This window comes from Microtus oregoni, unplaced genomic scaffold (genome assembly GCF_018167655.1).
Source record: "Microtus oregoni isolate MIOR12 unplaced genomic scaffold, Mior012 000054F_ref0000373, whole genome shotgun sequence".
Lineage (NCBI taxonomy): Eukaryota > Metazoa > Chordata > Mammalia > Rodentia > Cricetidae > Microtus > Microtus oregoni.
This window is the reverse complement of record NW_024543830.1, coordinates 2270481-2296152: the sequence shown is the minus strand read 5'-3', so window position 1 is coordinate 2296152 and position 25672 is coordinate 2270481. Positions and strand designations below refer to the sequence as shown.

The 25672-nt window shown below is 50.7% G+C and overlaps 3 protein-coding genes across 6 annotated transcripts; 2 read left to right on the top strand and 1 right to left on the bottom strand.

Moving 5' to 3' along the window:
- The first annotated feature begins 10 nt into the window (after positions 1–10).
- Positions 11–10437, top strand: LOC121438032 (bcl-2/adenovirus E1B 19 kDa-interacting protein 2-like protein). 3 transcript variants are annotated; one of them, XM_041638215.1, is made up of 10 exons: positions 11–57; positions 915–1010; positions 1320–1384; positions 2834–3058; positions 6584–6766; positions 7347–7449; positions 7589–7720; positions 9217–9303; positions 9475–9573; positions 10076–10437. In XM_041638215.1, the coding sequence occupies exons 1-10, from the start codon at positions 11–13 to the stop codon at positions 10134–10136; spliced, it is 1098 nt and encodes a 365-aa protein (XP_041494149.1). In that variant the 3' UTR covers positions 10137–10437. The 3 variants fall into 3 exon arrangements, with proteins under 3 accessions (XP_041494149.1, XP_041494150.1, XP_041494152.1); XM_041638218.1 differs by lacking the exon at positions 11–57 and having other exon boundaries at positions 837–1010; positions 2828–3058; XM_041638216.1 differs by lacking the exons at positions 915–1010; positions 7589–7720.
- A 522-nt stretch (positions 10438–10959) lies between these two features.
- LOC121437742 (protein MENT-like) lies at positions 10960–12262 on the top strand. Its single transcript, XM_041637812.1, has 2 exons — positions 10960–11054; positions 11139–12262. Exons 1-2 carry the CDS (start codon positions 10960–10962, stop codon positions 12094–12096), a joined length of 1053 nt encoding a protein of 350 aa, XP_041493746.1. The 3' UTR covers positions 12097–12262.
- Positions 12263–17045: 4783 nt separating this feature from the next.
- On the bottom strand, positions 17046–25400 carry LOC121437921 (CDC42 small effector protein 1). Of its 2 annotated transcripts, none has more exons than XM_041638050.1 (5): positions 25274–25400; positions 22228–22540; positions 21463–21573; positions 20557–20645; positions 17046–19163 (listed from the first exon to the last, which is right to left on the bottom strand). In XM_041638050.1, the coding sequence occupies exons 2-4, from the start codon at positions 22279–22281 to the stop codon at positions 20571–20573; spliced, it is 240 nt and encodes a 79-aa protein (XP_041493984.1). In that variant the 5' UTR covers positions 22282–22540; positions 25274–25400; the 3' UTR covers positions 17046–19163; positions 20557–20570. The 2 variants fall into 2 exon arrangements, with proteins under 2 accessions (XP_041493984.1, XP_041493985.1); XM_041638051.1 differs by lacking the exon at positions 25274–25400 and adding an exon at positions 24997–25130.
- Between the last annotated feature and the right edge of the window lie 272 nt (positions 25401–25672).

Below are 25672 nucleotides of genomic sequence, written 5' to 3'. Positions count from 1 at the left end.
GCCGAGGAAGATGGGCACTGTGCAGGAAACGGGGAAACTGACATTAGGAGGAGCAGGGTGAGTAAGGGCTTGCCCTGACTACAGGCAGAGAGGGCGGTTCCTACCAGTCAAGGCTTCCCGGATTCCTCAAAGAAGAGCTCGAAGAGGAGGGACAGGGTGGTTTGAGGCAGGAACGTATACAGAATGGAACAATTCCACAGTTGAAAGTTCCTATCTTACATCGGATAGACCACCTTTCTCTTACTTATCAAACCCCCACTCTCTAGAATGGAAATCTGGCCCAGAGCTGAATTTTTTTCTTTCTTTCTTTTTTTTTTTTTTTTTTTCCGAGACAGGATTTCTCTGTAGTTTTAGAGCCTATCCTGGAACTAGCTCTTGTAGACCAGGCTGGCCTCGAACTCCCAGAGATCCGCCTGCCTCTGCCTCCCGAGTGCTGGGATTAAAAAGGCTTGTGCCACCACCGCCTGGCCAGAACTGAATTTATACCCGGGTTCTGCTTCCCAGTGAATCTGTCCTTTCTCCCTGTCTTTAGACGGGCCTCATTTTCCCAGCACAGTGGAGGGAAGGCGGGGCTGACCAGGTGCCATCTCCTAGTGCTTTTCTCAGGGTTAACTGGCCAGGTTTGTCTGGGCTCCCGCCAGTTGTGGTGTGGGACGCCTTCCGTGCCTACACTGCAGGTGAAGTCACTATCACAGAGGCACAGGGATTGCCTGATGGCCCTGCCTCTCTGCTAAACTCATCCGTAGGTGGTTTGATTCAGCCGAGTGGAAAAGGTAGAATGTCTGTATACAGAGACGAGTGTCCTCTGTGACACGTTCTTCCGCTAGTGTCTGCCACCTGCTGTCTGGCTCCTGTAGGATACTGAATAGGTTGTCTCATGATCTTTTCTTCTTGGGGGCCGGGGCTGATGTCAGGGCTGGGGAGAAGGCAGGAGCCGCAGAGCCAGGAGCAGCCCTGAGACTCGGAGAGCTGGAGCTGAGGGAAGAATGGCAAGACGAGGAGTTTCCCAGGTAAGGGAAGAGCCTTTTGCCTTCCTGTGGCTCTTCCAGAGGACCCAGATTTGATTCTCAGAACCCACATAGTGACCCACAACCATTCTTTACTCTAGTCCCAGGGGATCTGACACCTTCTGGGCTCCAAAGGCGCCGGGCACATGTGTGGTGCACAGATAAACATGTAGGCAAAACACGTAGCCACAGAAACAAAATCTTTAGGGGAGGGGAAGAGGCAAGGAAGAAAACAGTCAAGGTGGAGCGAGAAAGCTGAGGACACCTGCTGGGTGCTGGCATCTAAGTCTCTGTTCCATCCCTGCACGCTAGATTGCTTCCGGAGGAGGCTGGCTCAGCTGGAGATCCCGAAGACCCTCAGAGAGACTCACAGGCCGGTAGGGCAAGGCAAGTGGGAACTAGACCTCGAGTCTGACTCTACTCCTGGGGCTGTTTTGTTTTTTGTTTTTGGTGTTTTGTTTTGTTGGTTTTTTGAGACAGGGTTTCTCTGTGAATAGTACTGGCAATCCTGGAACTCACAGAAATCCTCCTGCTTCTGCCTCCCAAGTGCTGGGATTAAAGGTGTGCACCACCGCCGCCCGGCTTCTGAGGCTGTTTTTAGGCAAGAATCTTTACTGTGTAGCTTCTGTCCTTTGCAGTGCTCTTTCTCCTTTCCACTTGCCCTGTGTCTCTTTTCTGTCTCAAATTCACGGGTATTATCTTTTTTGTTGTTTTTGATTTTTCGAGACAGGGTCTCTCTGTCTGGCCCTGGCTGTCCTGGAACTCACTCTGTAGACCAGGCTGGCCTTGAACTCACACAGATCTGCCTGCCTCTGCCTCCTGAGTGCTGGGATTAAAGGCGTGGGCCACTACTGCTTAGCTGGTATTAGCTCCTTTAAAATTTTTATTTTAGGTGTTTTTTGTTACTGTTGTTTTGTCTGTTTGAAACAGTGTCTCCCTATGTAACCCTAACTAGCCTGGAACTCATCTGTAGACTAGACTGACTTTGAACTCAGAGATCTGCCTGTCTCTGCCTCAGGGGCACTGGGATTAAAGGTGTGTGCCACCACACCTGAGGTATTTTTTGACAGTCTCTACTCTGTAGCCCACGTGTAGTCTAAACTAGCCTCAAACTGGCAGCTATCAGGGCCAGAGAGATGGCTCAGTTAAAAGCACTGACTGCTCTTCCATTTGATTACCAGAATCCATGTGGTGGCTCACAACCAGGGGATCTGACACCCCTCCCTGGGCTCTTAAAGCAACAGGTACACATGTAGTGTAGAGACAAACATACATGAGAAAAACCCACACACATAGAAAGAAACAAGCAGACCAAACTTGCAGCATCCTGATGCCCCTGCCTCCCAGTGCTGTAGCTGCAGATGGGAACCACCACTCCTGGTTTCACGGCTTCTGTATATAGAAGTCCTTGTGTGTTCATTGGTTTGTCTTGATGTAGAGACTCATGTAGCCCAGGCTGCTCACTATCTTTTTTTAAAAAATATTTATTTATTATGTATACAGTGTTCTGTCTGTGTGTTGCCTGCAGGCCAGAAGAGAGCACCAGACCTCATTACAGATGGTTGTGAGCCACCATGTGGTTGCTGGGAATTGAACTCAGGACCTTTGGAAGAGCAGGCAATGCTCTTAACCTCTGAGCCATCTCTCCAGCCCTGCTCACTATCTTGATTCATAGTCAAAATGGCCTTTAACTTCTGAGCCTCTTGTCTCTTTTAGTGCTAGGGTCACAGGCCTTTGGCTCCATCCCACACAGGGCTGTTGAATCACCATCAACTGGCACAGGTTTTCCATTTGGGTATTTTTCCCCTCATGTCTTCCAGCCACAGGTACCCCCAGCACGCTGGCCCTGTGTGGCCAGCGCCCTATGCGGAAGCGTCTCTCTGCACCAGAATTACAGCTGAATCTGACCGAGGGAAGAGGAAAAACTGGAGCTTCTCCCAACCATTCTGAATCTTCCTCTTCGGATGGCAGCTTGGACCTGGAGGTGGATGAGCTGGAGACACCATCCGACTCCGAGCAGCTTGACAGCGGACATGAATTTGAATGGGAAGGTAGGCGCAAACCCAAGGATGGGGCTGATAAAATTGAAGCGGACAGAAATGTAGGGCAGGGAGAATGGATGGGATGGGATGTTAGGATAGTAAGCAGGGGCTGAAGTGATGGCTCAGTGGTTGAGAGCACTGGTTGCTCTTCCAGAGGACCTGGGTTTGAGTCCCAGCACCCACATGACAGCTGTCTATAACTACAGTCCCAGAGAATCTGCTGCCCTCTTCTGGCCTTCAAGGGCACTAGGCATGCATGTGGCGCATATACATACTTGCAGACAAAACACCCATACACATAAAATAATAAATAATCCCAAAAATAAATTATAGTAGCTGAGTGGACAGACCAGAAACATTTTCTCAGAAAGGAAAGGAACAGCTTCCAGAATGGACAGAAGATCAGCCAAGAGCTGGAAGGGGAAATTTGTTAAGAAAAAGGCCTAAGGCTGACATGGTGGTTCAAGCCTTTAATCCCAGCACTTGGGAAACAGAGGCAGGTGGATCTCTTGAGTTTGAGGCTAGTCTGGGACACATAGTGATACCTTGTCTCAAAAATAAGCAAAAAAGCAAACAGACTAACGAAAGAAAAATATTGAGGTTAAAAAAAGGGGGGGCACCGGGCGATGGTGGCGCATGCCTTTAATCCCAGCACTCGGGAGGCAGAGGCAGGCGGATCTCTGTGAGTTCGAGACCAGCCTGGTCTACAAGAGCTAGTTCCAGGACAGGCTCCAAAGCCACAGAGAAACCCTGTCTCAAAAAAATACACACAAAAAAAAGGGGGGGGGGGCGCTGGAGAGATGGCTCAGAGGTTAAGAGCATTGCCTGCTCTTCCAAAGGTCCTGAGTTCAATTCCCAGCAACCACATGGTGGCTCACAACCATCTGTAATGAGGTCTGGTGCCCTCTTCTGGCCTTCAGGCATACATGCAGAAAGAATATTGTATACATAACAAACTAAAAAACAAAAAGAGCCAGGTAATGGTGGCGTACTCCTTTAATCCCAGCACTCAGGAGGCAGAGGCAGAGGCAGGTGGATCTCAGTGAGTTTGAGGCCACCCTGGTCTACAAAGTGAGTTTCACAAAGCAAAGGGTATTGCACAGAGAAACTCTTCTCAAAAAAAAAAAAAAAAAAAAAAAAAAAAGTAAATGCCTGTCCCATGCTTTCCTGGACTAAGACTGAATTCTTACTACTGCTGTGTTTGGGACAGGAGTAGGATCTCTATTGTAACCTAGGCTGGTCTCAAACTCAAGATCCTTCTCGTCTTGTGGCCCCCCCCCCAAGTGCTGGAACTATGGTCACCAGATGCCACCTGACTGGCCTGAGGTTATCAGAACAAAAGGCTGGAGGGGGGACAGGGGGAGGAGTGGGGTGCTGCAGGCCTGTGATCCAGCTCTAAGTCGGGGGTGGAGGAGGAGTGGGGTGCTGCAGGCCTGTGATCCAGCTCTAAGTCGGGGGTGGAGGAGGAGTGGGGTGCTGCAGGCCTGTGATCCAGCTCTAAGTCGGGGGTGGAGGAGGAGTGGGGTGCTGCAGGCCTGTGATCCAGCTCTAAGGCTGAGGTGGGAAGATTGCCAGGAGTCTGAGGACAGTCTAGGCTCCAAAGGGAAGCTTGTCTCCCCGATGAACTAAACAGACACATAAGGTGCCCTGCTCTTAGGAAATCGTAACTGCCTAGAAGTAATCCAGCTGGAGGTCGGGCTCTGTGTGGCTGTTCAGGACAGCGAGGAGATGCTGAATCAAGGGTCACGTTTCTCAGGGTTAGAGAGGGCTGTTCTAGTAGACATAGTGAGTCAGGAGTGGCGCCCTGGGGCGTTCAAAGCTTGAAGCCTGACTAGACACGGAGACCTAGGAGGAAGAGCGTGAAAAGCTAGCGCTGGGTTATGCTGGCAAAGTTTGTGTCATGGTGGCTGCTATGCTAAGGGGTTTAGACTTCCGCAGACAATGAGGAAAGACAGGAAGGTTTAATCATGGGATATCTGGTCACGCTTAATGGCTATAGACTGAAAACAACCTCCTTTGGCAAAGTCCTTGCCACACAGGCATGAGCCCCTGAGCTACATCCCCACAACCCAGTTTTAAAAAGCCAGAGCTGGCTGCGGTTGCTAGCACACATTTTTTTTTTTTTTTGTCTGTTTGTTTGATTTTTGTTTTTTCAAGACAGGGTTTCTCTGTGTAGCCCTGGCTCTCCTGGAACTTGCTCTGTAGACCAGACTGGTCTTGAACAGTTCCACCTGCCTCTGTCTCCCAGTGCTGACATTAAAGGCTGCCACCACCACCCAGCTGCTGGCACAAATCTTTAATCCCAGCTCTCAGGAGGCAGATATGGGCAGTCTCTGTGAGTCAGAGGCCAGCCTGATCTACTTATTGAGTTTCAAGGATAAATAGAAACATTCCGTTTCCAAAAACCTAAACACACACACAGACACACACAAAATAACAGCAATAACAATGAACAAAATGATTAATCAAGAAATTAATTAATGAGTTTGAAGCCAGCCTGGGCAGCAAACAGTGAGTCCTATGGCAGCCAAAGCTACAGGGTGAGACCCTGTCTCAAAAAGAGAGGAAGGAAAGAAGTAAGAGCCTGTGAGCTAGAGACTGTCCGTGAAGCCCCCAGCTACCGGGCGGGCTAAGGTGGGAGGACTGAAAGCTCAATACCTACATGGAATACAAATTGAGACTTCATCTAAAAGAAAGAAGGAGGTGTGGGAATGTAGCTTAGGCCAGAGTGCTGCTTGCCTATTATGCCCAGAGCCCTGGGTTTGAGCCCTGGTAGAAGCTGTGCATGGATCGGCGCACCTGTAATCCCAGGGGTTGGGACGCACAGACAGAAACTCAAGGTCATCATTGGTTATGTAGTGAACTGAAGACTGGTCCAGGTAGCTTGAGATTGAGGAGAAAGAGAGAGAAGGAAAGAGAGAGGGGAGAGAGAGAGACAAGAGAGCATCCTAAGGAAAAGGGGAAAGTTAGGGAAAGATACAAAAAGTTGAGTTCATTGAGTAGTCCCAGCACTCAGGAGACAGAAGTAGGCAGCTCCCTGAGGCCAGCCAAGGGCTACACAGAGAAATCCTGTCTGGGGAAAAGAGAAGAAAAAGAAAAGAAATATTGAAACATGAGAGAGTAAATAGTATATTCAGTATATGCAGTAGTGGACACCTGGTAATCCTAGCACTCAGACTGGGCCATGGTGGCGCACACCTTTAATCCCAGCACTTGGGAGGCAGAGGCAGGCGGATCTCTGTGAGTTCGAGGCCAGCCTGGTCTACAGAACGAGTTCCAGGACAGCCAGAGCTACACAGAGAAACCCTGTCTCAATAAATGAATGAATGAATGAATGAATGAGTAAGTAAATAAATCATCCTAGCACTCAGAAAGGTGAGGCAGAAGAACTGAGTTGGAGACTAGCCTGAGCCACGCAGTGGGACCTTCTCTCAGAAACTCAAACAACAAAAATTTGAGGAGAAACTCCAACAAACCAGCAAATTACAAGAAATCTGCCTTGTGCATCTCCCCCCACCCAAAACTGTGTTTTAGATGATTTGCCTCGGGCAGAAGGCCTGGGGGCCAGCGAGGCAGCTGAGAGGCTGGGCCGGGGTTGTGTGTGGGACATGGCTGGAGAAGATGGCCACCGCTGGAGAGTGTTCCGGACAGGACAGCGAGAGCAGCGAGTGGACATGACCATCATTGAGCCCTATAGGAAAGTGCTCTCTCATGGAGGTAATGACAGGCAGACTGGGCATGAAAACTATGGCATTGCGGGCCAGTGAGTCAAGGTGCTTGCCATGCGTGCCTGGCAACCTGGGTCTGATCCCCAGAACCCAGGGAGGGGTGCAAGGAGAACTAACCCCGCTAGCTGAAGTTGTCCTCTGACCCCCACATGGACCCATTCGTGCATGTACACAATAATAATAAATGGAAACATGAGCTGTGGCAACAGCAGCACTGAGAGGGCCCAGCAGACAAGAGGTCCTGTTGCTCCCGCAAAGCAGCTGGACTTCCCAGCAATCACATGACAGCTCACAACTGCCAGTAACTCCAGCTCCAGGTGCTCTCACAAGCTCTTCCCTTCCCCATGGTGCACATGCATACATGCAGGCAACACACTCATACACCACATAAAAAACACACACACAAAGAAACCTCTGGCAGCTTGACTACTGTTCCGTAGCTGGAGACTCAGTTGTTAGGTTTAGCATCCTTCCTGACTTCCCAAGACTCAGTATCCCTTATCCTAAGTAGAAGTACTATTTCTTTACAGATTTGTAACTGAGTAAGTTTTTCTCATATTGGTCCCCAGGTTACCATGGTGATGGCCTCAATGCTGTCATCCTCTTTGCTTCCTGCTATCTACCCCCAAGCAGCGTTCCCAACTACACCTATGTCATGGAACACTTGTTCAGGTGAGGTGGAAACCCAAAAAGGCTTGTAAAGGGGACTAAGGGAGGAGAGTGGCAAAGACCCCTGGTCGAGAATCTCTGCATTCATGCGTCTGAGCCCCTGAACACACAGCATACACCTCCGCTGCAACGTTGTCCCCAGGTATATGGTGGGAACTCTGGAACTGCTGGTAGCTGAAAATTATCTGCTCGTTCACTTGAGTGGAGGCACACGCAGGGCCCAGGTACCGCCTCTGGGCTGGATACGCCAGTGTTACCGCACCTTGGATAGGAGGTGAGACCCCAGGGCAAGAGGGACACAGCTCTCTGCTATGGTGTCCTCATTTTTTCTATTGTTTTCTTCTTCCATTTGATCCCATTGTTGTTTTCCCTCTTTCTTTCCTGAGAATGACTTGCAACACACCCCATGTTGTCCTCAAGGTCAAGGTTGCCCAGCCCAGCCTTTTGAGTACTGGGATCGTGGGATCACTGGCCTGGGTCACCATCCCTACTCCCTCCTTTCTTTGTCCTACATCTCTTCAGAAGTGTCTCCTGTTAGCGCACTCCCAGCACTTGGGAGGCAGAGGCAGGCGGATCTCTGTGAGTTCGAGACCAGCCTGGTCTACAGAGCTAGTTCCAGGACAGGCTCCAAAGCCACAGAGAAACCCTGTCTCGAAAATCCAAAAAAAAAAAAAAAAAAAAAGAAGTGTCTCCTGTTGTAGCCCGTCGAGTCAGGGCCGTCTAGCCCTTAGGACTAAGTGCACTGTGGACAGGTCACTTAGCTTTTCTGTTCAGTTCCTTGTGACTCCCAAGGCACGCTGCCCGCACCCGCAGTCTCTCCCCCTTTCCCCAGTCTTGCCACTTCCCTTCCACATCTCCACTGCTTTCTCTTCATCTTCCTTCATCCCCGATGTTTAAATCATTCCCCTCATTGTGTTTGGTTTTTGTTTGTGTGTTTTTTGTCTTTCAAGACAGGGTTTCTCTGTATAACAGTCCTGGGTGTGCTGGAATTCTCTCTGTAGACCAGGCTGGCTTCAAACTCACAGAGATCTTGAAGGCGTGCGCCACCACCGCCACTACCCAGCCATTTATTTATTTTTATTGGAAATAGGGTTTCATATAATTGAGGCTCACCTTGAACTATCTATGTAGCCAAAGGTGACCCTGAACTCCTGGTCTTCCTGCCTCTCTGCCTCCCCCCAGTGCTTGGATAACAAACAGGTGTTATCACCACGTCTGTCGTGGCCATCTCGCCCTTGTTTAATTTTCTTCTTGAATCGTTTTCATTTTTCCTCCTTGCTGGTCTTTTTCCTACTTAAGAGCTTTGCTGTTTCCTGTTTGGAGGAGGAGTTCATTTTATATAGGGGCTCATGTAGCCTAGGTTGGCTTGGAATTCTCAGTGTAGCCCCAGTTGTCCTTGAATTCCTGACCTCTTTGCTTCTGCCGGGGTCACAGCAGAGTGCTCAGATCACAGGCACCACAGGTACACCCAACTTCCTCTCTGACTTTTATGTCGCTTGGGCTGCTTGGTGGAAACGGAGAAAGGAATCTGTGTGGGCTGGAGGGAACTGAGTTGCAGAGACAGAGGAGCTAGGAAAGGAACATCCCCTAAGTTTAGAGTAGAGAGGGCTGAGTAAATTGGGACAAGCTCAAGGCATGGGGATTAGGCACAGCTGCCAGAGAAATTTGGAAGAGAGACACCGAGGAGCCTGCAGCGTTGAAGATAGCCCACCTGTTCCATGGACTAAGGCGGAACAGGGAACATAAAGGTCATATTGGATTCTTCCTCAGGCTTCGGAAAAACCTTAGAGCCCTGGTGGTTGTCCACGCTACGTGGTATGTGAAGGCATTCCTGGCACTGGTTCGGCCCTTTATCAGGTACTAGTTCAAGACACAACTGTAGACATCCCTTTCTCTATTGTCACTACTGCCGGTAAGGAGGTGGTCCCCTACTCCTTTTCAGCCCTGCCATCCTGCTTGCCCCACTTCTCTGAGATCCTCCAGTGCAGTCTCCCGATACAGAACATAATTGATGTATTCTCTCTTCAGTTCCAAGTTCACACGAAAGATCCGATTTCTGGACAGCCTTGGGGAGCTGGCTCAACTCATCTCCCTAGATCAAGTCCACATCCCTGAAGTTGTCAGACAGTGAGTCCTGCACTTAAGGGTGCTGGTTGTCCTGTTTCTTAGTGTCTCTGGGGAGATAGAAAGAACTAAGACACGTAGGGGGAAACTGCATACACCTAGAGAAGAAGTTAAGGACACTATTATATTTGTCAAGAACAGTGAAGGGGGCCAAGGAGATGACTTAGTGGGCAAAGGTACTCGCTGACAAGCTTGACAACTTGAGTTTGACTTCCAGACCCTAGTGGTGGGATAAATCCACGGCATGCATGTGTGCACATTCATAAATAAATTAAACCCGGTTTTGGTATGTAAACAAAACTTAAAGAACAAATAAAAAATTATTCAAGGGACACTGAGGAGGCATCAAACAAACAAACATTAAAACAAATTATGAATAGGTAACCCAGCAGCAAAGAGACAGTAGCCAGTGGGGAGTATGTCAGTGAGCGGAAAAGGAAAGCGACTCAAGCGCCACATTTCTAGCTCCTAATTCCCTTGGCTTCTGTCCCCCAACCCTCTGTAGGCTGGACCAGGATCTCCATGGCTCAAAGGCACCTAACACAAAACTGGACAAGGGGCCGTAGACTCAGGCCAAGATGGTGAATGCTCTGCACACTGGAGCTGTTCTGTAAATCATCTCATCCTGACCCCCTGCCCCAAGTTCCACTGGATCCCCGCTTCTGGACACTGCCTTCAAGCTGGGATTTGAGGGTGGGAACCCTATATGTGGGGTGACTTGCACTTCGGCTTCCAAAAGGAAGACCAAGTGTGGTACTGGAAGAGCAGGGCTCTGGGTTTTAATTCTGCTTTAGCTATAAAACATGTGGGTCTCATATTCCTTCTCTGTAATCAAAACCTCTGGGATCCTTCCCAGATGGTTGTAAGATGGCAGCCGTTTGAGGGGAGGTGGAGGGAAGGTGAGGGTTTAACCAACAACCACAGCCAGCCTGTCTGCTGGGATCCCAGGAGCCAGCTTGCAGACTCTTGAAGAGCCAATCCCTTAGTCTGCTCCTGTGATCCTGGGAAGAATTGCTACCAAAGCTGGCGTTTTCACCCTTGTTAGTAAATTCAGACCTGTAGCCTTTAATAAACTGTGATGGGAGATTTAAGTCGAACAAGTTTCCTCCAAGTTCTTACATCATAATCCACCTTTCGGTTCTGGCACAGAATTCTTGCTCACCAGAGTTCCTGGTGATTTTTTAGCTCAGCCCCTGGGGCTGCTGGCCCTGTGCGGGAAGAGCACTTAGGGGAGGGGCGTGGCACGCGCCTTGGGGAGGGGCGTGGCCCGCGCCTTGGAGCACCCTTTTGGTCGGTTCACAGGACCTCGAGACCTGGAGGGTTGGTGGAGAGTGGAAGGGAGGGAGAGAAGGTAGACGCCTGGGCCTACCTCTCGACCTTCCCAGCCCCATGGTCCCCGCCGCCTGCATGCTGCTCTGGGCCCTGCTACTTAGTTTGGGGCTCCGGGCGGCGGGGGCCCAAGACCAGACGTCAAACCCAACGTCAAACCCAACGTCAAACCTGACCTCAAACCCAACCTCAAACCCGACCTCAAACCCAACCTCAAACCCGACCACGAACACAACTGGGATGCCGCGGATCAGCGTCCGCTTTGGCCCAGCCCGCAGCCGCCGGAGCACAAGCGTCACTATCCGGAACAGTGTACACCGAAAGGTGAAGGTAACTCTAGAGGATGATAATGATGCGCTAGCCACTGCTGACCGCCTGGCTGCCCCGGCAGCAGCTGAGCTCCTGTCCACTGTGTCAGGTATTAGCCGGTCATCAGCGTCCAACTTCAATGAGTATGATGGCTCCTTGGAAGAGGGAGCCGTGATTGATGCCAAAAAAACCACCTACCCTGCAACTCTCACTTCGACCTCCAGTACTATGAGTGTTAGCACAGCCCCCGGGAGGTTTGTAGCCAATAGCCAGGAGCGAGAGATTAGGATGACCACCACCGATCTGCCACCCCTCTCTTCAAAGCCTGTGGACCTGACTTCCGAGACTCTCGAGAGCACCCTGCACCAGTGGTCGACACCTGGGTCCACCCCGACCCCGTGGCGAAAAGCATCGCCCACAGCCATGCCATCTCCTGAGGATCTGCGAGTGATGCTGATGCCTTGGGGCCCATGGCACTGCCACTGTAAGTCGGGTACCATGAGCAGGAGCCGCGCCGGAAAGCTGCATGGTATTTCTGGGCGCCTTCGAATTGGGGCACTGAACGAACTCCGCACGGAGCACCGGCCTTGCACCTACCAGCAGTGCCCTTGCAACAAGCTCCTGGAGGAGTGCCCTCTGGACTCCAGTCTCTGTCCTGACAGTGGCTGCAGTTCACCCACCACCGGGATGAGCACCACCTCTCCTCAGGCCCCTGTACACCTGAGACGCAGACCCATCCTCCCACCCACTAGCCCGAGCCCTAGCCCAGCTCTTGCCTTTTGGAAACGTGTCAGGATCAACCTAGAGGACATCTGGAATAGCCTTTCTTCAGTGTTCACAGAGATGCAACCAGTAAGTTGTTTTGCTGAAGAGCAGGGCGTTCCTTGACGGATTTGAAAAGTCGTGGTGTCCCAAATCTTGTTGCTAACACAGGCAGTGTGCTCGTGGGAGCTGTTACTGACTTACCTGTGTAGTTACTGAGTTGTAACGTGCACTGGTTATCCTTGGCCCATTTGGTGTTTTTGGTTGTTTTGTGGTTTTTCTTTTTTTTGGGGGGGGGGGGTTCTGAGACAAGGTTTCTCCATGTAGCCCTGGCTGTCCTGGAACTTACTACATAGACCAGGCTGACCTTAAACTCAGACAGATCCTCCTGCCACTGCACCTGGAACTTTTTTTTTTTTTTAATATTTGTGTGCATGTCTGTTGTGTGTCACTAAGACCTTGTGGAGGTCAGGACAACTGGTAGGAGCTCGTTCTCTCATTCCACCATGTGATTTCCAGGGGTCAAACTCAGGTGGTCAGCACTAGAGTGATCTTGACAGCCCCACATGGTCTCTTATAAAAGCTCAGGATGGCCTCGAACTTTGCATAGCCAAGGGTGCAACCACTTCTGGTTGTATTCTGGTTGTAGAGTGCTGGGATAACAGACGTGTAACAACCATGTCTTATCACTTTTTGAATATTTACTGGTCATCAGATTCTTAATTTCTTTTTTTTAAAAAAGATTTATTTATTATGTATAGTGTTCTGCCTGCATATATGCCTGCATCCAGAAGAGGGCACCAGATCTCATTATGAATGGTCATCATGTGGTTGCTGGGAATTGAACTCAGGATCTTTGGAAGAGCAGACAGTGCTCTAACTGCTGAGCCATCATTCTAGCTCCTGGTTATCAGATTATTATTGACCAAATAAAGACTTCTTTACCTTTTTTCTTTTTGAGAATCTTAGAGTCTTGGCTAACCTGTACAACTTTCCTAACATGCTTGGCTATAAAGACTCAATTCATAGACAATGGACCTGGGGCATATTAACCGATTAATGATTAAGAGTTTAAAAAAATCATTGTGTAAATGTATTTTGCCTGTGTCTATGTCTGTGTAGCATACATTCCTGGTGCCCACGGAAACCAGAAAAGGGATGGTTCTCTGGAACCGTTGTTACAGAGGATTGTGAACAGCCATGTGGGTGCTCGAACTTGAACCCTTATTCTCTGGAAGGGCAGCCAATGCTGAGCCATCTTAACTGCTGAGCCATCTCTCCAACTCTGATCAACACAGTTTTTTTTTGGGTTTTTTTTGTTTTTTTTTTTTTTTTTGAGACAGGGTTTCTCTGTGGTTTTGGAGCCTGTCCTGGAACTAGCTCTTGTTGACCAGGCTGGTCTCGAACTCACAGAGATCTGCCTGCCTCTGCCTCCCGAGTGCTGGGATTAAAGGCCTGTGCCACCACTGCCCGGCTGATGAACACAGTTTGATTTAATGCATTATAACAGTAACAGCCAATAGCTGAGCTCTCACTCCAGATATGGCACTTGAATCTGCACTCAGCTTATAGAGCTGTATTTTGTTTACTGATGAAGAGACAGGTTTACAAGCCAGTAGGGCTGGGGTAGGTAATTCCGTGATCTTTCCTAGTCCATGCAAAGGTAATAGGTTCAGTTCTTTCACTGAAGAAAGAACATAGTGACAGCCACAAAACTGAAACCAGCTTTCCCACCAGGACCCAAAGGACTGTCCTTTTGGGACTCTCTCTACCCAGCAACTTAAAATTTCTCAAAGAAGCTGGGTGTGGTGGTGCCACCTTTAATCCCAGTGCTTGGGAAGCAGATCTCTTAGTTCAAGGCCAGTCTGGTCTAAGTAGTGAGTTCAGGACAGCCAGAGCTACACAGCGAGACCTTGTCTCAAAACAACAAAGTTCCTGACGGCTCAGACTGACTCTAGTCTCAGTCGCTAGGGGTGACTGGCAGGGAAAAGACTCAATAAACACAGAGCATATTTGGTGATTTAGCTGGTTCCTATTTTTGTTTTCCTCCTGGGGAGTCCAATTCCATTTTTAATATAAAAATAAAGCACTTGGGGCTGGAGATATATGGAGCTTGGTTAGTTGAGTCCTAGGCTGGATTCCCAGCAGCACAGACGGGGATGTTATAATCATGGGCTGGTAGGTGAGGGAACTGAAGCTCCTGGTCAGGGGACTGGACATGCGACTCAGCACGTAAGGGCATTTACTGCTCTTCCAAGGGACACCAGCTCCATTGCCAGCACACCCGTCAGGCATGCCAACCACCTGGACCCTGTGGGTACCTGCACTCAGACACACGGACACACACACAATCAATAAGTTCCAAAAAAACCTACCCAACCAACCAAACAAAAACATAAAAGACAGAACCTAAGTTCCAGGTCCAGTCAGGGAGATGACTTGGCAAATAAAAAAGTGCCACTGTATGGCCATGCCCCCATTCCCACAAAAAAAAAAAAAAAAATTTGAGGACAGGGTCTATATAGCCTTTTCCAGGCTGGAACTCACTGTATAGATCAGTCTGGCCTCAAGTCCCAAGTGCTAATATTAAAAGTGTGTGTAATACCTAACAAAATTAAAATAAAACATGAAAAAATTCAAGGCCACCCTGGACTACATAAGACCCTATTTTCTAAAAAAAGATAAACGGAATAAATGGAGAAAGCTAAGGAGAGAGCAGAGCTGGGGAGACGGCCAGGGGTGAAATGCCTGCTGGGCAACGGGAGGAAAGTCCAGAGCCCCAGGCGCCCCCGTTTATGGAGTCATGTGTGGGCTCCAGTTCAGTGAGACACCAGACATCTCACACACATACACACATGCACACACGCACACACAAACGGAGACATGGAGAGAGACACACACACACTTGAAGATATTAGACAACTACACGCATACACACACAAAGACAACAGACATCAACTATACACACGCACACACACGGAGACACCAGACATCAACTATACACACGCACACACACGGAGACACCAGACATCAACCACATACACACGCACACACACGGAGACACCAGACATCAACCACATACACACGCACACACACGGAGACACCAGACATCAACCACATACACACGCACACACACGGAGACACCAGACATCAACCACATACACACGCACACACACGGAGACACCAGACATCAACTATACACACGCACACACACGGAGACACCAGACATCAACCACATACACACGCACACACACGGAGACACCAGACATCAACCACATACACACGCACACACACGGAGACACCAGACATCAACCACATACACACGCACACACACGGAGACACCAGACATCAACCACATACACACGCACACACACGGAGACACCAGACATCAACCACATACACACGCACACACACGGAGACACCAGACATCAACCACATACACACGCACACACACGGAGACACCAGACATCAACCACATACACACGCACACACACGGAGACACCAGACATCAACCACATACACACGCACACACACGGAGACACCAGACATCAACCACATACACACGCACACACACGGAGACACCAGACATCAACTATACACACGCACACACACGGAGACACCAGACATCAACCACATACACACGCACACACACGGAGACACCAGACATCAACCACATACACACGCACACACACGGAGACACCAGACATCAACCACATACACACGCACACACACGGAGACACCAGACATCAACCACATACACACGCACACACACGGAGACACCAGACATCAACCACATACACACGCACACACACGGAGACACCAGACATCAACCACATACACACGCACACACACGGAGACACCAGACATCAACCACAAACACACGCACACACACGGAGACACCAGACATCAACTACACATACATGCACACACACCCCAAACCAGCAGGGTTGAGGAAATGGTTTGTAGAGGGTAAGTAAGGAAAATATCTATTGATTATAATCTCTCCTTTTCTGTTTTCTTGCCTTCCCCAGATAGAAAGAACCCAGCGGTGATGGCCACGTCAGCTTTGAGAGATGTCTGCATTGTAACCTCCCTTTTCAACCCCTGAACCCACTATATATTTTTAATACAGAAAAAACCAGAAAATACATATTTTGGTCCTATTTTTCTTTTTGGTGGTGACCGGGTCAAGCCCAGGGTTCTACACCTGCTTTCCACTGGTCCTTGTGTCTTTTTGGTTTATCAAGACAGGAGACAGGGTTTCACTATGTAGCCTGCACTGTCCTGGAACTTGCTCTGGCTTCTGGTCTTGTGTCCTCCCAGAAGCACTTATGCACGGAGGTTAGAGCCAGCAGCCTGTAGCTGGCTACTCTCTGTCTTCCGAGACAGAAGTGCTCACCATTCCCAGTGCTGTCTGAAACAAATGCATCAGTTCTTTGAGACAGGGTCTTATTTTGTAAGTTTGAGGCCTCAACTCAGAGATCTGACAGCCTTTTTTTTTTAATTAATTAATTAATTAATTAATACAGTATCCTGCCTGTAGGCCAGAAGAATGACCAGATCTCATTATAGGTGGTTGTGAGCCACCATGTGGTTGCTGGGAATTGAACTCAGGTTCTCTGGAAGAGCAGTCAGTGCTCTTAACCGCTGAGTGGTCTCTCCAGCCCCCTCTGCCAGCCTCTCGGATGCTGGCTAAAGGTGTGTGCCATCACACCTGGCCAAAATAAGTAGTTCTGAAACACCAAGGAAAGGGAATAGCCAGAACCCACTTGAGACTGTGGTGGCTTTCCTTCCTTCCCTACCCAGATTCAGTCCTTGTCAGGAAACGCCATGCTGGTACAAAGTCCCATCTCAGCCACTTGCAGAGTTTCTGCCATCAGCCACGTCCATTTTTAAATTAAAAAAAAAAAAATTCTAGATAGGGATTCTCTGTGTAACAACCCTGGCTGTCCTGGAACTCACAGAGATCCTCCTGCCTCTGCCTCCCGAGTGCTGGGATTAAAGGCATGTGCCACTAGGCCCAGCTATCTTTTTTTCTCCCAAGCCCATCTTTTGATCTAACAAACATTTGTAGTGATTACTCTGCAACTATTTTTGCTTAATTCTTTTATTGGAAAAATGTATCTTAAAAGTCCATCAAGTTCTGAATATAAATTATGACTGTCAACCCATTCCAATCACCTTGGTAAGTGGTGGTGGCATACACATTAGAGAAGGTAGCCTGAGGCAGGAGACCATCAAAGAAAGAGAAGACTGTGCCCCAATTAGTTAACAAAACTGGAGCTTGGGGTTCACCCCCAGTGTCCAACCTCTGGCCACTGGGACCTGACGTTCAGGGCCTTCCTTGGAGCACACTGCCTGGTGGGCACAGGTCCACCATGCCTGCAAGTGGTCGTGTAGCCTCTAACTAGCAGGTGAGCTTCCAGCGAGGCAGGCCTGAGGGGAATGGCAAGGAAGCGAGCCAGGAATGGACATTCACGACCAATGCTAGAGTCTGAAAGTCTACAGGGAGCACATTGAGCTTTGGACAAGGGAAAACCTCAGTCACTAGGTGAGGGGTAAAACTGCCCGGGGTCAGCAGGAGGGGACCAGTTCCCACAGCCCTGACCCACTGCCACACAACAACTTCCTATTACAGAGCTAATGAGACCCCAGCCCGCCTCTCTAGGACGGGGCAGGCGCTCATCTGTCTTGTTCTGCCTTTCTAATCAGACCGCAAAGAAAGGGCCAGAACAAAGAGACCTGAGAAAACAAAGGGCCTAAAGACTCTGCTCCTGCGGTACTCCCATGTAGAGCAGGAGCTTTAGCCGCGTGCCACGCCAAGTGACACTTCCAACCAAAGTCCCTGAGTCTTACGCTGGGTTTGAGGACCTTAGCAGAGGAGCTCAGCACGTGGGCACATAACCAGTTCTCTGCAGTCCTGATCCCTCCTCTCTCATCCCAGCTCACCCTGTTCGCGTCTCCGCACTGTGGGAGGCCCTCTTGCAGAGACCAAACACAGAGGCACATTGAACACGTCTGTCACAGAAACCTGAGCCCGTGCGAGCACAAGCAATACATCTGAAGGAAAGACGCGCAGCTCTGCTGAGCCCGCTCCGTGAGGGCACTAGCTCGCCCAAGGCTCAGGGTGAACAACCAGGCTGGTGGAGGGTGGGGCATGTGGAAATCGCTTGACTCTCAACTGCGGGTAATTCTGTCCCTAGGAGACACTTGGCAATTTCTGGGGGCATTTTGGTTGCCACACTGGGGTAGGCTGGAAATGCAGCCCACACTGCTTTCAGCTGTTTGGGTTGAAAAGCTAGGCCTCCATAAAGGATCTCAAAACCTGTTGCTCGAAGAGGGCTTCCAACCAGTCCACCCCACCGCTGCATTCCTAACAGGAAGTCCGCCCTGAGGTCTTGGCTTTTATACACGGCCCTCCTCTTCCTTTCACCTGGCCAGCAGGGAGCTGACAGAGGACAGGCCAGGACTCCCAGTCTTTAATGTGGTCAAATTAAGATCTGCTCCTCACTTCTAATTCAGTGAGAAACAGTAAAATCCCTCAAAGGGATGGGGTGAGGCCTGAGATAGCAGCGGGATGGGGTAATTAAAAGAACTCATCTTAAATTAAAATTTTAATTAAAAAAAGAATATTTCTGGGAAGCTATTAATACTACAGAAGCACGGGATTAGAGGCCTAACTGGACCAAGACCCTGGTGCCGGCAGAGACGTGCAGGGCTGTGAGCTTTCACCTGAAATCCAGCGTGTACCGGGCAGCGGTAACTCCGCCCCTTGGCCTCTGCAGTGCTCATTCCAGACGGAAAGAGGGCAGGGAGGCAGCAGTGGTCCCCTCACCTACCCGCCTCCTTTAAAAAGTAAAGGCAAGAAGTTTAAACAGGTGGCACCCGACCTTCATTCAGGAGCAGGGAACTCATTCCAGATTCCCAGAGAACCCCCAGCTCAGATCTAGGGTGCCCAGGGCTTCAGCTGACTCCTCTGGCCTACCAGTAGACACTTGGTCAGTCCTGCTGCCTTGAGCCCATCTCCAGGAGGGGCAGAGGCCAGAGGGAGGAGAGGGAGTCCAGCCCCCATGCCGTTGGAGGCACTTGTTAGGAAGGGGGGAGAGGTGGAGCCCTTGGGTCACTGGTTGTGGAAGGGATCTGGTGTGGGCAGCATTTCTTCTGGGCTGGACACGGAATGGGAACTGCAGAGCCTGAATTAAAAAAAAAAAAATCAACTCTTGATTTCACACAATAGCTCAGGCTGCTCTCAAACATACAGTAATCCTCCTGCCTCAACTTCCAAAGTGCTAGGATTATAGGCATGTGTTGGGGAATATTATTCTCAGGTGTGTGGCTTTTGTTTATGTTGCATTTGTTTAACTCTGTGAAGCTGTCTTACTGAGCCTGTCTAAAACACCTGATGGTCCTAATAGATGGACAGCCAATAGTGAGACAGAAGCAGGGATGGGTGGCACTAGCAGGCAGAGAGTATAAATAGAAGGTGAACTCTGAGAGGAGAATAAGGAGGAGCCAAAGAACAAGAGGGGAGGACATCAGGGGCCAGCTATATTAGTGGAGAAAGGTATATACAAAAATAGAGAAAGATAAAAGCCCAGAGGCAAAGGACGTCAAGATAATTTAAGAAAAGCTGGCGGGGCTGGAGAGATGGCTCAGAGGTTAAGAGCATTGCTTGCTCTACCAAAGGTTCTGAGTTCAATTCCCAGCAACCACATGGTGGCTCACAACCCTCTGTAATGGGGTCTGGTGCCCCTTCTGGCCTTCAGACATACACACAGACAGAATATTGTATACATAATAAATAAATATATATATAAAAAAAAGAAAAGCTGGCAAGAAACAGTCCACACCAAGGCCAGGCATTCATAAATAACAATAAGCTTCCATGTGGTTTATTTGGGAGCTGGGTGGTGGGCCCCTCAAAAAGCCAAAAGAGTAAAACACCCACAACAGGCATGAACCAGTGTCTGGCCAAACTGTTTTTAAAGGAAGATCTGGAGCCAAACACAACAGTACTAGTGGGCCTTAGAAAAGTTTCCAGAAGGAGGATCCTGAATTAAAGGTCACCCTGGGCTACAAATTGAATTTGAGTCATTTCGGCTCCCTACAAAATCCTACTGGACCAGAAGGAAAAAGCAGTTTGCCCTCAAAGAAAACAAAGCCCGAGGGAGAAGGTGCTATACGGGTGCCCATCTTTGTGGGGGAGCAGAAGGGAGACAGCTCCACTATGTAGCCCGCCACTGCCTCCCCAGTGCTGGGTTACAGATACATGCTACCAAGTGGACGTTTTAAGCTCTCCAGAAGGCTCTTTCCTCAACGTTTTTCTTTGGTTTTTGAGACTGGGTACTGCACAGCCTAAACTGACCTTGACTTCACTACACTGACAGAGAAGCTTGAACTTGACCTTGGGTTTGCTGGGCGGGTCGCTGGGTGTGTGCCACCATCTCCCCACCCCACACCTTCCTGCAGAGGTCCTACTTTTCCTGATCCTGCTGCCTTGCATTTTCACTTTCTCATTCTCGCATCAAAGGATCGCGGTCTGAGGCAGGCCGCAGGGAGTGCCTGCACGGGCACAGGGTCACTCACCAGGCCTGTGGGAGCTACAAGGCCCTAGAACTGCTCCACGGTCTGTCCCGGTTTCCCTTGGATCTCATCTGCTCCTGAACTGCACCGGTCTGTTGAAGAACACAGGGCACAGTCACCTAACTCTCCGCACTCCATGACAAGCAACAGTTTTCCCTGAGCCCCCAGGAGCCTGACCTCGTCTCTTTTCTGACAATGGCTTCTGTCTGAGGAGTTTAAGCCTGACCACCATTCTTCTCAGACAAGTCTCCCACAGGAAAACAAGGTGGAGGAGTCATTTACTAATGAGATTCCCTCGCGCGCGCACACACACACCACTCCAATATTTTCCTGTGAGTTTTGTAACCAGTATTAAAAAACCAGTATTAAATAATTAAGACATTATTTAGAACAGACCCTTACATGGCCCAAGACGCCCAGTCACACTGACTCGCTCTGACACTGACTGAACAGGTTTCTTTTTTTCTATTTTGGGATAGGGTCTCTAGGCCAAGTTGGCCTCAGACTCTCTGTACAAGATGACCTTGAGCCTCTGGTCCCTAGTTCCTGAGTGCTGGGGTTAGAGGTGTGAGTCACCACACCCAGCTTCTGCAGGGCTGAAGATCAAGCCCAGGGCTTCCCGCACGCTAGGCGAGCAAGCACTCCACTACCTGAGCTACGTCCCAGCTCTGCTTAGGTTCTTCATAAGGAGACCCATGGTCTGAGAAAAAGGCCTTCAATATTACAACATTTATACTCTAATGAAGACCCAGTGCTAACTGTAAAGAAGGGAGCTAGCCCTAGAGATCAGAAATCCACACCACTGGGGACCAGGGCTACAATCTAAGATTCTTGTTTCCCCATTAAGTATTGTGTTATGTCCCTCGCTTGACGACACCCCCAAATAAACATCCGCCCTTCCCTTATTACCATGGCAAGTCCATCTCCTGCCCCCATCTCTCCAGAGCCGATGTGAGTCAAGTGGACAAAATTCATTGGTTCTCCAATCATGGTGCGGTCAATCCGTCTTCTCCTCTTCTTCTGCTTGGAGAAGACAGGGAGTCACACAGGCAGCCTTCTCCCCCGTGGAGGAAGGGGAAAGAGGCTTGGAAAACCACCAAGAGTTAAGGTTGACTTGGCAGTGTAATGGGCAAACATCAGGGTAGGAAAGACAGACAGAGCTGGAACAAATCCGAGACAATGTCACCAGAGTGGTGGCCTGCTGAGTGACTATACAAAGGAAGGGACAAAGCAAAGGCACCTAGGATGATGAGGGGACACTGACAGGTCTCAAGTTCTGCATACGACCCCTGCCACCTCAGAACAGGAGCAGGTGACAGAGCTGTTCAGCTCTTCTGTCACAGTCTCCTTTATTGCACGGGACCATACCCTGCCACAGAAACTCAGGAGGTGGGGGAGACAAGTGTTTCTCAGAAGGCAGATCAGAGATGGCGTGTCCACTTCCCAGCACATGGTAACGAATTTCTTTTTTTTCTTTTTTTGGTTTTTCGAGACAGGGTTTCTCTGTGGTTTTGGAGCCTGTCCTGGAACTAGCTCTTGTAGACCAGGCTGGTCTCGAACTCACAGAGATCCGCCTGCCTCTGCCTCCCGAGTGCTGGGATTAAAGGCGTGCGCCACCACCGCCCGGCTGGTAACGAATTTCTGTGTGTGGCAGGGAGGGGTCAGGAGACTTACCGGCTGGGGCTTCTCTACCACGCAACAGCCCAGTTTGTGCCAAAATTCACTCATATTCCCTGATGGTTCCAGCTTCGGGCCTCTGCTAGAGGCCCCAGAGGGCTCTTGTTTTTTTGCTAACCAGCCAGTCCTCACTCTCAGGCGCAACAGCACCCGGGATTCACACAGCTGGATGGTTCTCGGGCTGTGGGAATCCTAGAGACCCTCACTCGTGCAGTGAAGGTCAGAGTCTCGGACCCGGGGCCCCTAAAAGCACCAGCAAGAGGCTTGGGGTGGGCAGGCACACGGTTCTGTCTTCTTTTGATGTGAAATCCTGAATTTTAGCAGAAAGAAAAAGAATTGTTAGTGAGAAGCATCCCTCCCCAATCCATTTCCCTGAGAGACCTGATACACTTTCATCTTCTCTCGTGGAGGCTACTGCTGTCCCCCAGTCCTGTCCCCCTCAAACACAGGATGCTCACAGTTGCTCCTCACAAGGGATAGTGCAAAAGACGAACCGGGTCAGGAGCGATGACAACTGGGACCAAGGAAGAAGGGGCTAAGAGAACTTGGGATGAGACGGTGACAGAAATGACAGAGTGAAGGGGTGCTACTGCCTTCAGTTCCCTTCGCCCCAGGCGAGGGCAGGAGGGGAGGGCACGTAAGAGACTCCGAAGAGGAAATAGTGGTTTCTGTTCTCACAAACAAGGCCTCCGCCCTGTCCCTCCCTTTTCTCTTACCTTGCCCCAACACCTCCATTGGTTTTAAGGACCACCTAGTCAGAGCCCAGGAGACAGGCAGTGTGTTCTGGAGCGGGGAATTTCTCCTTCTCAGTCCACTGCCTTTGTTCCTCTGCACGCACTTCCCCCAGCTGAAGTCCAAGGGCCTCCCAGAGTCCAGTTAGAGTTAGTATCTGACCTTGCCTTTCCCGAGAGCTCTGCAGACTTGTGTGCACCTACCCGTGGCCCCACAGGTAATGTGCGGAGTGGCTTTCTGTTCTGGGCCTCCCCACCCTTTTCCACGTGTTCCATCCTGTGCTGTTGGGTGTCTTACACCCTGTAAGGCTCAGACCTCCCTTCCCCCTTCCCTAATGCTCTGACCTGCTCTCTTCCTTCTCCCCACTTCCAAACTCCACCAGTGAGCGAGACACACAGGAACTTTCCAGCAGCACTGTGTCCCAGGAGGAACTTTCTCCCCTCCTCACTGCTGCCAACCTGGGGTGACAGCCCATCTGCGTTTCCTCTGCACTTCCCTCTCTACAGCAAAGTCAAGCTCAGGAGTCCAATAGGGCAGTCCATGAATATTAATCATGAGTATGAATAGGAATGAGCCTCTAGGCTTGAGGCTGGAAGCAGGGTGCTCCAGTAGCCTAGACTGACCAAAAAAACTGAGTTTTGCTTGTTTGTTGAGTGTTGTTTTCTAGTAGCCCTGAGATGAGATCACTCAAGCAGGGAAATACAGCTCTAGGGTAGGAAAGAACCCAAGGGTCGGCTTCTTTTTCACTTCCCTTCCTGCCCCTGGAAGGCAGGAGTAACCAGGACTGGTCAGAACACAGCTGCCCAGGGAGGGGAGGCTGACCCACTGGTCACAAGGTTTGTCATGATGGTGGCAGGTGGTAGGGGTTTGGGGAAATGGAGAAAACAATAAAGAATCAGAGGAAACCCCCAACACGACCAGACAGCCTATACTGAGGCTGGGCTCTACCCAGTATTCCCCACCCTGCTCAGAGCACAGTGGACAGAGGTGGCCAGTGCTGGGAGGAGGGAGAGGAGGAGGGAGAGGAAAGGGGGCCCTGGAGGAAACAAGGACCTTTCTGTTTCTCTTCCAGGGACCTGACCAAGATGGGTGGAGGGAAAGTGTGTGTGGGGGACTTGGCAAGAAACAACCAATGATGATGAGAAGTGACCAGGAAATTCCACTCCCTAGGACATTAGGGTCTCTGAAGCTTGGAGGCGGTGTCAGAGTGTGAAGACAGGCCAGGGTCAATGTGGTAGTGTTGGGTGGGGGGAAGAGGAACAAAGCCAGAAAAGGAAGTACTAGGCATTGGCTGTCACTCTGTTTTAAAGCAGCCAACGATTGGGATGGGGGCAAACGACGCCTCAGCTGGAGAGCCGAGGCGGCAGCGATGCTAGAGACACTGCCCACTCCTTCATCCCCACAGAAAAAGGGAAGAAATGGGAAAAGAGAAGGGATCTAGGATTAGACAGCATAGAGCCACATACTGACAGTGGGGCCCCTCTCATTTCCACACGAAATCCAGAACCTGGAGTGGCAATCTCCAAATCACCGGCATGATCACGGTGGGCCTTGAAGACGGAAGAGCTGAAGAGGGGCGAGCAGGAGAGGGGTGGGGGTAAGGAGCCGGAGAGGAAGGATGTACACAGGTAGTTCCCCGGTCCTGTGGTAGCCCCAAACCGGTTTTCCCGGTCCCGCTGCCTCCAGCCTCAAGGCTTCCAACCCGCTGTCTGACAAGCCTTCACAAGAAGCAGCTGGAGAGAAAGAGACTAGAGAATGGTGTGGGCAAATCCTGGCTGTAAGCCAGGGATGCAGCTGGTCCCTGCGTGGAGACCCTCCAGACACAGCGGGCTCCTGAGGGGCCCTGAGAGAGGAACGGGCCCCATTTCCAGTCAACTGACAGACATTTGTCCTAGCACCAACCCTGCCCGAACCCCAGGAAAGGGCTTCTGGGGACTTAAGAGGAAACAGGAGACCCTAATTTGTTCCCCTCCCCCAATATTTTCCATCAGACTCCAGTTCTCTCCCCCACCCACTCAGAACTAGGATGAGAACCTCAGTGGATCGTTGTGGCTGTCACTGTTCTCCGTGGCTGCCTCAGTCTGGCTTAGACCTTCCGGGGCCCCAGCACCACTTCGTTTTGTCTGGGACAGCAGACCTCTGAGGTTAGTGGGCCGGCGAGGAGCCCCTGTCGCTTCGCACCTCCCACCCGGCCCCACGCTGCAATCGCCGAGTCACTGCCTCTCCCCGGCTGGCGCCGCCCGCGCGTGGACTGTGACCACGACCTCCTCCCCGCCGCCCGCGCGCAGCCCGACCCGCCCGGCGCTCTCACCTGCGGCTCCCCGGCGTCCAGGCGGCGGCCGCTGCTGGCGGGGGCTCCGCCACTCCGGGATCCCCGGCTGCTGCTCCGTACGGCGGGGAGTCGAGGGCGGGCCGGCAGAGGTGGGGCCGACCGAGGGCGGAAACGCCGGCGACGCGATTACGAAACCCGCGGGCTGCGAGCCGAGCGCAGCGCTCCGCCCAGGCTTGCCGGGGCGCACGGCTTGGCCCGCGGGGACAGCGGGAAATACCGCGCTCCTGGACACCCCCGGCACCCTAAGTGTGTGTGCTAGGTCTGTCCACCTGCTGCAGGTGCAGAGGTGACCGCGCGCCGGGGCCCTTTCCAGGTCTCCCAAAGTCCCCTTCGGTCCTTAGAGTGAAAAGGAGGAGCGTTTTTTGGTCTAGCGGAAAG

Coding starts and splice junctions, on each gene's coding strand:
- LOC121438032 (XM_041638215.1), top strand. CDS start 11: ATGGGCACTGTGCAGGAAACGGGGAAACTGACATTAGGAGGAGCAGG. Junction 6,767..7,346: donor GAAAGTGCTCTCTCATGGAG/GTAATGACAGGC, acceptor ATTGGTCCCCAG/GTTACCATGGTGATGGCCTC. Junction 9,574..10,075: donor ATCCCTGAAGTTGTCAGACA/GTGAGTCCTGCA, acceptor AACCCTCTGTAG/GCTGGACCAGGATCTCCATG.
- LOC121437742 (XM_041637812.1), top strand. CDS start 10,960: ATGGTCCCCGCCGCCTGCATGCTGCTCTGGGCCCTGCTACTTAGTTTG. Junction 11,055..11,138: donor CAGACGTCAAACCCAACGTC/AAACCCAACGTC, acceptor GAACACAACTGG/GATGCCGCGGATCAGCGTCC.
- LOC121437921 (XM_041638050.1), bottom strand. CDS start 22,281: ATGAGTGAATTTTGGCACAAACTGGGCTGTTGCGTGGTAGAGAAGCCC. Junction 21,574..22,227: donor TGGTAGAGAAGCCCCAGCCG/GTAAGTCTCCTG, acceptor TTCTCCAAGCAG/AAGAAGAGGAGAAGACGGAT. Junction 20,646..21,462: donor CAGGAGATGGACTTGCCATG/GTAATAAGGGAA, acceptor GTTCTTCAACAG/ACCGGTGCAGTTCAGGAGCA.